An 11,542-nucleotide genomic window follows, 5' to 3' on the forward strand; every position below is an offset into this window, starting at 1 on the left:
ATGCCCGGAGCCACTTCTTCGCCATCGGAAGGCACTTCAACAACACCCGAAGGCCCTGCCTCTCCTTCAGAGTCCGGCTCGCCATCGGCAGCATTGGCCATCTCCTGAGTTATACGCGAAGTGGTTATGGCACTTACATCGAGGTCGGGGTACGTATTCCGGATCATCCATCGGCTCAACTTGAACCCCCTCCTGTAAGAGTCCACCATCAGATCGTCAAAACACGGGGAGGCAATGTAGTCTTCAACTGCCTTCTTCTTGGCATCTTCAATGCCTTGGGAAAAAATACGTGTTCTCTCCCTGATGTCCTCCTGAAGATATTCGACTTGATGATGCAAATCCAACTTCAAGTCCGCCATATGCTTGACAACTACCCCCATGGCCTCGGCGTCAGGCTGAGACCTCACCTGTCTGTCCATTGCGACGCGAGCAGCCTCTTCAGCAGCATAAGCAGCCGCCTCAGCAGCCCGGGTATTTGCCTCTGCAGCACGGAAGGCTTCTTCAGCAGCATGAGCGGTAGCCTCAGCAGCTCGCGCCTGTCGCGAGCTCCTCTCCACTTGGGCCGCCAAGGCATGAATCGAAGAATTCACCTACCAAAAGAAACAAGTGAGCAAATGACAGCAGAAGCAACATAATAAAAAAGGAAGATAGAATCTAACTTACCACCATGGCATGTGTTACGGCGCGGCAAGTGACCTGATTCAAGGGAAGATTGGTCCACGCCGCGACCTCCTCGGGGAAAGTAGCATCCCTACTCTTCTGAAGAGCGTAGTTTGGCGTCAACACGCTCCTAAACTCCCCTTGAGCTCCCGAGCCTGAGGGCCCAGCCCGCGTATGAGCAGACCCGGAGTGAGCAGGAGCACTTGAGTACGCAGGAGCGCCCGTATGAGTGGTTTCAGCGTAAGCCGCCCCGATAGTCTCGTGCACCGGTGGAGTCACTTCGGGCTCCTTGGGCAGATCCTCTGGCGTATGGTCTGGGGCTTGGGGCTCCTCATCCAGGGGCAGCTCGGTACGAGTTCGCTTGGCGACCCGCTTCCTCCTCTTCATACCTTGGAACAAACGCTCCCCACGAGTTCTCTCCGCATCCATCACACCTACAGAAACGAGTTCGACATCAAAAAAAAAAAAAAAAGAACAAAGCAAGCAAGAAACCGCATGGCTAGAAACCTACCCGAACTCAGGCCGGCTGCAATAAGCTTGGCCTCTGTTAAGTAGTGGTGGCACTTTAAGCCTTGCCGTGCCCATTGCCGGAGACCCTTCACCGTCTCTTTGTGAAGAGTTACGCCCAAATCGGGAGCGGCCTCACCCCACTCGGTCTGAAAGGGCCATCCTTGTGCACTTCGCACGCTGAAGTAGTCCCGCTTCCAAGCCGGGACCTTATTAGGAAGATCGTGCAGAAGCTTGAAACCCTGGCGAGGAGAAAGGTAATACGCCCGTCTCCCCCCAGGAAGAGAACCCGCCTGTCTCTTGAGCATCAAGATAGAGGAGAATATCTCTAAGTCTAAGGGAAAGTTCTGCTCGCAAAAAAGGGAAATTGTCCCCACCAGGTTCCGAATAGAGTTCGAATGAAGCTGGCCAATGGTGACTCCGAAGTGGTTTATGACTTCGACGAGAAGGAGATGGAAAGGAAGTCGCAACCCTACAGCAAGCTGCTCTCGAAAAATCACGATCTCGTCGGGACCGTGTTCCCAAGGAAAGCTACCCGAAGGAATAAAATATGTGTACCCTCTAGGAAGATTGTAAGACAGAAGTATGGATTGAAGCCCCTCAGGCGTCATGGTCGAAGGGCCAAACCGGTCTAGCATCCGACCTCGGCGGGAGGTAGACGCCAAACTGCCCGAAGTGACTCGACCTACTGGTTCGTACTCCTCAAACTCCACCTCAGGATCACTGAGGCAGTCTGGGGACACGACTCAGTTGGTGGAACCTACATCGGCCCTACTCGAAGAATCGTCTGAGCTATCAAAGCTAGACATTGGGGAAAAGACGAATTCAAGAAAGTACTCACCGGAAAGTTTGAAGAAAAACCAAAGAACCGTGAACTGTATAACCAGCCTTGACGCGAGCTGGAAAAGACTTGGACGCGAGCTGAAAGGTTGGACGCAAACTCAGTAGACAAACCGCAGAAGTGACAACAACCGGGGTCCCCCACTATTTATAGCTACAGTAACCAAGAATCGACCGTGCAGACCGAAGATGATCCGACGGCCCACGTTCTTACCGACCGCCCAACCCTTAAGGTCGAGACGTGATTGGCGCACGTCTTTCCGAAAAAAGTGAAACGTCAGCGCGTCTTTTTGAAACCGACGTTGCTTCGACATGCGTCTTTTCGAAACTGACGCGCCGCACGTCTCCCTGACAGTCGACCGCGCACGTACAGCAGTGGCGTGCCTTTTTGAAATGACCTGCTGTCACGTCCCAGCGGCGCGAATTGGTTTGAAATTTAAAACGCGCGGTCACAACCACCAGCGTTCTTGAGTAAGCACGTTTCCAGCCTTCTTGGACATCGAAAGAACCCTAGCAAAAGCGTCTTGTACAGTGAAGGTCCGAAGGACGGGACAAATTAATGAAGGAAGATTTGGCCCGACCTCTCTATTATGTGACACGTTGCAGAAACAACAGCTCGGCAAAAGGGGCCAAGCCTAGGCGGGAACAAGGGGACACACTTCGCCGAACTGACCCTTGTAACAGCTCGGGATACATTTCGCCGAACTGACCCACCTTGTAACAGCTCGGGATACACTTCGCCGAACTGACCCACCTTGTAACAGCTCGGGATACACTTCGCCGAACTGATCCACCTTGTAACAGTTCGGGATACACCTCGCCGAAACTGACCTGCCCTATAGATACCTCCGAGCTCAAGACCGCCTCGCTCAGCACTTCGCATCACCTTCTGGGCACCAAAACCAAACAAGTCGTACCATGCCTGACACTAGGGAAATCCGTGCCCGAGGGCGCCACACCTGACTGACTTGGGATCTGACGTTTGGCAGCAGCACTCTAAACGGCCACCTGCCACCGCCACTGACACCGCCATCTCCAGTTAGACGGTTAGGCAGTGACGGTTCTATCTCAGCAGAAAGGACGACGGCCGAATTCACAAGCACAAGGGTAATCATACCCGATCTGACAAGGGCCTCGGGACGAGTACACGAAGTGACTATAAGAGCCCCCTGCCCCCCGACAATGGAGGTATGCAAACTTTGCGCTATTTGGTACTACCTTGCTTTTGAAGGATTCTAACTTGAGCTTCGGAGCCTCTACACTGGGTTCCCCCCGAAGCTTTCCCATCTCCTCCGTTTCAGGTTCCCTGCTACCCCGTTCGGAAGCAAGGCAGCGGACAGCTAAGACTAGCCAGATCGCGCTCCATCAATAACCAATAGCTGCATTCTCATCATCCTCCATGACGAGGGTGTTGCAGATGCCCACAAGCTGGCGGCAGAGTGTGTTGTAGATGGCACTGTTGGCGGACGAATGTGCAAAGCTACCTCCATGGATGAAAATTATGACGGGGCGACCTCTGTACTCAGGGGATGCTCAAGCTCCATGATACCCGGCTAAGTTTGAGCTTCATCAGCCAGGGCTGGCCGGTATATCTGGCTGAGGAGGCTAGTTGCGCCATCCACTACGACATCGAAAAAGAACACTCCATCGACGGGATATGTTGGCAGCGACTTTCCGGTCGAGGAACTCTGCCAGGTGGCGATTGAACGTACTGTCTACAGGCCACTTGAAATTGGATATGAGAAATCGATAGGATAGATACCTAACGATACCATCAATACCTATCGAATGAACAAAGAAATTGGATAAATAAGATGCCTCAAACTTGCAGATATGACGCCCATTGCGAGATAGGAAACCCTAATTTTGCCCCCCTTTTTCCTCCCCTTCTTTCTTTGAGGCTCGGTGTTTACTGGAAGTGCTTGTTCGTTCTTTCGTTTTTTCCATTTCTTTTATTTGTATTTTCTTTTTCTTTTTGTCACGTTTCACCCGGGGGTAAGAGAGAGAAAGACGATTAGCCGACTGGTTTTTGGGGTAAATTGGTGTAGACAGAGGTCAAAGGGTCATTTTTAGGAATTGAGGTGAAAAAGGTATTTTTAGAATTTTTTATAAATATATTAGTCACATGATATCATATGTAATGGAAAGTTAACGGTGCCCCCGCGTAGGATTTCGTCACGGGGCGGTCCATGGGGAAAACTCCTAGTCTTCCTTTGCCCTTCCCTTTGCGTGCTGACCCTATTGTGGCGAACTAGGGGGTGATTTGTTCAAGAGATCACCCTAATTCTCCTAAGCTTTTCTCTTGATCGAAAATTCAATGCCTTTTCATTAATTCATGGCTCCTTAAATAGGAGATTACAGAAGGAAATTCCTAATTAAACTCAAACTCCAACTTGAAATCAAACTCCTAATGGTAACACAACTCCTATTTAAGATAAGATAATATAAGACAATATATGATAAGATAGAGTAGCTGGCGGCGAGTTGCCGAGAAGAGATAAGTGTGGACCCACCCTGGTGAGCTGTCATGTGGGTCTCGCTCTACTGTTGTTGCCGGGCGGCATGCGCCTCACAGTGCTGCTGCCGTGTGGTGCGTGCCGCTGTCGTGCGGTGCGTGTTGCGCGCGGCCTGCTGTGCGTGCCGCTGCCTGTGATTGCGCCGCAATGTGCCATCAGGCGGTGTGTCCATAACATCACACCCCTCCTGGACAACGAGCTTGTCCTCAAACTCGAGAGCTGGGTAGGCACTGTGAAGGTCAGTCCAGGGAATCTAGGTGGCCTCCGCTGAGGGTAGTTCTTCCCATTCTACGAGAACCTCGAAGGTACCCTGATTGATGCGTGACCGGACAAGAGCTCGAGGGTGGAGGATGGGTTTGCCATCCTTGAGAGGGGGTAGAGAAGGCACGTGCTCAGGGGGAGTCCCTGTAAAAGGCTTTAGTAGGGACACATGGAAGACGTCATGGATTCTGCTGTGCTCCGGTAGCTCGAGTTGATAGGCAACCTTCCTGACCTGCCGGAGAACCTTGAAGGGCCCGTAAAATCTGGGGGCCAGCTTGGGGGGGCCTCGCCGCCTGAGGGAGAGCTAGTGGTACAGTTGGAGCTTCAGCTAAACGAACTGACCTAGCTCGAAGGTGACCTCGTGACGGTGTTGATCGTAGGTTTGCTTCATACGTGCCTGTGCCTGCTGCAAGCGTAGGGAGACTTCGGCCAGGAGGGCGTCGCGGTCCTAGAGACTGCGATCTACTTCTTCCAACCGTCTGGAACCTGGTTCGTAAGATAAAAGACGGGGAGGGTCTCGGCCATACACAACCCGGAAGGGGGTCATGCCAAGGGAGGTGTGGTAGGACGTGTTGTAGCAGTATTCGGCCCAAGGAAGACAATCTACCCAGCGTCGTGGTTGGTCCCCTACGAAATAGCGGAGGTACATCTCTATGGTCCGATTGACAACCTCCGTTTGCTCGTCCATTTGTGGGTGGTAGGCGGATGAGAAAGCCAGAGTAGTGCCCTATAACAGGAACGACTCCTTCCAAAAGGTGTTGGTGAAGACTGCGTCCCTGTCGCTGACGGTGGGCTCTGGCAGCCCATGTAGGCGGAAGATGTGTGTGAAGAAGGCGTGGGCTACAGAGACTACACTGTATGGGTGGGAATGAAATGGGCATACCTGGAGAAGCGGTCCACCACTACGAATAAGACTGATTTCCCTCCGACTTTAGGCAAGCCTTCAATGAAGTCCATGGAGATATCGACCCAGATCTGTGTTGGGAGTGAGAGGGGCTGCAGAAGGCCATGCGGGTGTAAATTCTACCATTTTTGTTGCTGACATGTAGAGCAGTTCTGGATGAAATCCCTATCTGAGCTGTGCATACCATACCAATGAAAATCGGTGCGGACGCGGTGCAATGTCTTATGAATCCCTTCGTGGGTGGCGCTATGGATGCTGGCGATGATGGCTGGAATCAATGGGCAATCTGTCGGGAGATATACCCTCCCTTTGTACAGCACAAGTCCCTCATGGATGGACCAGTTCGGACTGGTTGTACCTGCTTGTAATTCTTGCACCCGATCCCTCCAAGTTGGTGATTGGGGCAGTATGCTCCTTAGGTTCTCTAATAGGGTAACGCGGGGCCGGGAGATCGTGCAAAGGTGGACCGTGTCTTCATCACGCCTTGACAGTGCATCGACGGCCCGGTTTGAAGTCCCTGTCTTGTGGTCTACGCGGAAGTCAAACCCTAGCAGTTTACTTGCCCAGTGCTGCTGGGGTGGGGTAGTAAGCCGCTGCTCTAGAAGGTACTTGAGGCTGTAATGGTCTGTCTTGATGACGAATGGTCTGCCCCACAAATATGGCCTCTAGTGTTGAACGACCTTGGCAAGCCCAATTAATTCACACTCGTAGGCGAATAGCTTTAGGTGCCGGTCTGCTAGCTTGTGACTGAAGAAGGCTATGGGGTGCTCTTGCTGCTGTAGCATTGCACCGATGCCCATGCCAGAAGCATCACACTCAACCGTAAACTCCTGATTAAAGTTTGGTAGTTGCAGCACAGGGGTAGAGGAGAGTGCCTCTCTTAAGTTTGTGAAAGCGGCGTCCACTGCTTCATCCCATTGGAATGCATTCTTCTTCAACAACTTGGTTAATGGGGCAGCCAGTAGTCCGTAGTCTCTTACAAACTTGCGGTAGTATCCCATGAGACCTAAGAACCTATGGAGAGCCCTAGTGGACTGAGGCTTGGGCCACTCCCGAATGGCCTGAATCTTGGAGTCATCTACTGAGACTCCTTCCCTGTTGATTATATGTCCTAGATAAAGGACCTATTGCTCTCCATAGGAACACTTAGTTCATTTTAGGAAGAGCTTATGTTGGCGAAGCAGCTCCAGAACTGTTCGTAGGTGACGAATGTGCTCCACCCACGACGCACTGTAAATCAAGATGTAAAAAAAACTAGGACGAACCTGCGGAGGTGGGGTCTAAATACCTCGTTCATCAAGGCCTGAAATGTGGATGGAGCGTTTGTGAGACCAAAAAGCATGACCAAGAATTCAAAGTGGCCGTGATGCGTTCGGAAGGCTGTTTTCATCACATCTTCTGGGACCATTCGAACCTGGAAGTAGCCTGACCTGAGATCCAGCTTAGAGAAATATTGAGACCCATGGAGCTCATCTAGCAGTTCATCCACCACAGGGATCGGGAACTTGTCCTTGACGGTCCTGTTGTTGAGCTCCCGATAGTCTACACAGAACCTCCAGGTGTTGTCCTGTTTTGGAACCAACAAGACCGGCGAAGAGAATGGGGAGCGGCTTGGGCGGATAATACCCTACTTCAGCATCTCTGTACACTGGTTCTCTATCTCATCCTTCTAAAGGTGTGGGTAGCGGTACGGTCGAATGACCAAGGGTCCAGTCCCTGGCATTAATGGTATCCGATGGTCACACGATCGGACAGGGGGAAGGCCCTTGGGTTCTGAGAACACGTTTGGAAAATCTGCCTGAAGTTTCTCCATCTTGGCAGTGTGCAAGGCGTCGCCATGGAGAGTATGTACTTGTGGTCTTTTTGCTTTCATCTTGGTCCCTTTCCAGGTGACTTGTTTCCCATGTAGGTTAAACATCATGGTCAAGGCACTGATGTCCCATAGGATAGGGCCGAGGGTGATGAGCCACTTGATTCCCAATACTATATCAAACTCATCTAGGGGCAATACAAATAGGTCAGTGAGGAATGGTTCAGAATCCACCTATATTTGGATGTTTCAACAAATCCCTGGGCTGTGAACTCTCTCCCCATTTGCTACGGCTACCTGAAGCCATGGTCTATCTTCCACCGGTAGTTTCAGTTGGAGCGCCGCTTGCTTGCTGATGAAATTATGTGTGCTCCCTGAGTCCACCAGAACCTGTACCTGTTTTCCTGCTACTTGGGCCTGCAACCGCATGGTTTGAGAGTTTTGAATTCCGGTGATGGCGTGAAGGGAGATCTCGGGTTCCAGAGTTGCCTGCTCCTCTTCTTCCTCCTCCAGTTCGTCTACCAGGAGGCAGAACAACCGCTTGCAGCAGTGGCCGACAGAGTACAATTTGTCACAGTTGAAGCATTGGCCCTTAGCTCGGCATTCTGCCATCTCAGCTCTGGATGGACGTCTGATGGGAGGTGCCGTCGTGCTGCTCCCCATGCTGGTTGCAGATCGGGGAGGGTTACTAGTGAAAGGCCGTGGTTCCCTGTTGGCTGCCAGCGAAGGTCCTCCTCCAGCAGGCTTCGGGTTTGTCCAAGTCGTTGCTGGGCGTCCCACGCTGGAAGGCCCTCTGCTAATCTGCAGTTTGCGCTCAAAGGCTCGGGCTAAATTCATTATTATGACCGGGTTAGGCGGGCTCTGCATCTCTACGTCAACTCGCAAAGGTTCGGATAGGCCAGTTGTGAACATATCCACCTGCTGGTCTGGCCGTACTGAAGAGGCTCTAGTGAGAAGGGTTTGAAACTGCGGTTGATATTCTGCTGCGGTCCCTGTCTGCTTGAGGTTAATGAGTTCCCCCAAGGGGTTGCTTGTTAATGGGGGTCCGAATCGAAGGAGGCAGCATGACTTGAACTGCTCCCAACTAAGACCTGTTTCTTCCTGCTCTACTCGGTAGAACCAGAGCTGCACTTCTTCGGTTAGGTGAAATGTGGCCAGGCTGACCTTGTCCTTCTCATCCATGCGTTGATTACGAAAGAATTGCTCACAGCAGTACAACCATCCCAGTGGGTCACCGCTGCCGCTGTAGGAGGGAAACTCCAAACGACTGTATTTGGGTATGACCGCTGCAGCTGGGGTGGTGTCTTGTCGTTCACCGGCGCCTTCGACCCGTTTTGGGCGGCGGCTGTGGTTGGTGGCCACCTCTTCTGGACTCCTTTCTCTGGTGGCGTAGTATAACTCTAGTAGGCGTTGAAGTTCCTTGACCTCTCTTACTTCTGCGTGATTTTCCACGAGTCGGTGTTCAATTTCGTGGACCTTGGATGATAACTGCTCCATGTCGCCATGGCGCTAGGCTCTAATACGAAAATGTTATGGGCCCATGCGTAGGATCTTGTCACAGGGCGGTCCACGGGGAAAACTCCTAGCCTTCCCTTGCCCTTCCCTTTGCGTGCTGACCCTATTGTGGCGAACTAGGGGTTGATTTGTCCAAGAGATCACCTTAACTCTCCTAAGCTCTTCTCTTGATCGAAAATTCAATGCCTTTTCATTAATTCGTGGCTCCTTAAATAGGAGATTACAGAAGGAAATTCCTAATTAAAATCAAACTCCAACTTGAAATCAAACTCCTAATTACCTACTCCTAATGGCAACACAACTCCTATTTAAGATAAGATAAGATAAGATAAGATAAGATAAGATAGAATAACTGGCAGCAAGTTGGCGAGAAGAAACAAGTGTGGACCCACCTTGGTGAGTTTTCGTGTGGGTCCCGCTCTACTGCTGCTGCTGGGCGGCGTGCGCATCTCACAGTGCTGCTACCGCGTGGCGCGTGCCGCTGTCGTGCGGTGCGTGCTATGCGCCGTCGGGCGGTCCGTGCTGCGTGCTGCCAGGTTGTACGTGTTGTTGTGCGGCACTGCCGAGCGGCACGTGCTGCTGCGTGGCCTGCTGTGCATGCCGCTACCTGTGACTGCACCGCAATGTGCCGTCAGGCGGTGTGTCCATAACATAGACTTAGTTAATTGTCAGAAACAATAAAAGTAGCATTAGTCAATTTTAAAATAGTAAATGAAATTTAGTCAATTAGCTAAACCATAAGGGTAGTTTAAGAAATTTACCCTATTTCTATATCAAGTAAAAGATTGAGTGATTATGTGTTATAAGCAATTCAGGAATGTTGGGAATTACCGTTAGTTCCAAAATTCGATGGTAGCCATCCACACTGCTAAACTAATCCCATCTCAGGATCAGAATAGAGGCTTTTTATTTGAATTTCACCATTCTCTCTCTCTCTCATAGTCTACACCCACACAAAAAAGGAAAAGAAAAATCACCCACTTTTTTTAGAATTCTCTTAAGTTTTACCCAACTTTTTCAGTGTCTCTAGAGGCACCGGGGATTTCCTACCCATTCTCCATCCACAGTGAATTGGAGTCACCCATCTCTCAATTGAGTAGGAAAACTGGGATCCTCTAGAGGCCCCTCCTTGGTTCAAAGTTCAGACTTTGCCGGTTAAACCATTTTAACTGTCACCTGGACATGATTCTAGGTCTTGTTCTTATAAAATCCGTCTTTCGGTCAAAAACTGTCCAAACTAAGTGATTGAATTGTTGACCCTTTCGACCTATTCACTGGATCATTGATTTCACAAATGTATTGGCAAACTTCCAGAGGAGATAATTTTACACTCGGATGCCCAATTGAGGTGTTTTTTTTTTTTTTTTAATTTTGGCCTCAAGTCACAATCTTTAATATTTTTTTACAAGTAACAAAATAAAAAATTAAATTAAAAATGCTTTGGCCTCCAAATCGTTTTTCCAAACATTGGTTCAAAGAGTACCTATCTTCCATTAGGTCTCCATTAGTAGCTACATCAGAAGTGGTTCACATGCACCATTAATATTTCTTTAATGACAATAACCTGTGGTCAATCAATCAACCTATTAATTAATTTTTTTTATAGTAAAAATATCCTTTTGTTTCATTTATTTTCCTTTTTTTACAAGTTCAATTACCTTTCTTTACAAATATTTGTTGCATGTTAGCTATTTACTTTTCATTTGTCATCGAGATGTTTTAAGATATCAACTATGATGTGCCATTTTATTACCGGATTTTTTACCATGGTTCAAAGTATCCACATGCATAAAATGCAAATAATGTATTTATGTTTTTACATGGCAATACTCATTTGTTATTTTAATTTTTCTAGGTTGATATTTCGCGATTAAGAATATTAGGAGGGTTCTTATATTTAGAACTTGGAAGGATAAATACAAAGTTCCCCGTATAATGGGGTTAGATGGTAAAAGTATTTCCTAGTGAGAAGCAATAAAGATATTTTTGGGTCAGTTAACGTTTAGGAAAAAAATGGATGAGGAAAAGAAAATAAAAAAAAGAAAAATTGAAATAGATATTTGATAATTTAACATCTTCCACCATCTGACTTAACAGCTAGGGGTGTTTGTTACAAGGTGAAAATTCAGGGAGGTAATTGTCACTGGCTCATTGCCCCCAATAGAATAAAGGGGGCCTTTGTAATTTACCCTATTTAAAAGACAAAAAACCCCTAAAATTGCAGGTGTCAACTCTAATATCAACTCCTTCCTCTTGTATAATCGACAATAGGGAAAGGATTAAAAACCCAAAAACTTTCAAGAATGGAATAAATAGCAGAAAATAACCACCCAGCAGAAGCAGGAGAAAAAAGCACATGAACAAGCTAAAATAAAACATTAAGAACAGATTGGTCTATAGCCGAATCAAGACTCCTTCAGGAAAGGATCAAATGATTATGTCACCAAAATTCCAGAAAGCTGAGACCAGCAGGTCACCTGCTCACTCAGTCACTTGAGATTTGCGACTTGATCTACTCATGCGCTCAAC

General features: G+C 48.9%; 1 protein-coding gene across 1 annotated transcript; it reads right to left on the reverse strand.

Moving 5' to 3' along the window:
* Nucleotides 1-6,353: 6,353 nt before the first annotated feature.
* Nucleotides 6,354-8,995, reverse strand: LOC148867640 (uncharacterized). Its single transcript, XM_088976496.1, has 3 exons — nucleotides 7,796-8,995; nucleotides 6,977-7,255; nucleotides 6,354-6,812 (listed from the first exon to the last, which is right to left on the reverse strand). The coding sequence occupies exons 1-3, from the start codon at nucleotides 8,993-8,995 to the stop codon at nucleotides 6,354-6,356; spliced, it is 1,938 nt and encodes a 645-aa protein (XP_088832622.1).
* Between the last annotated feature and the right edge of the window lie 2,547 nt (nucleotides 8,996-11,542).

Source organism: Nelumbo lutea, chromosome 3 (genome assembly GCF_056320005.1).
Source record: "Nelumbo lutea isolate HS-2025 chromosome 3, American lotus-T2T, whole genome shotgun sequence".
Taxonomy (NCBI): domain Eukaryota; kingdom Viridiplantae; phylum Streptophyta; class Magnoliopsida; order Proteales; family Nelumbonaceae; genus Nelumbo; species Nelumbo lutea.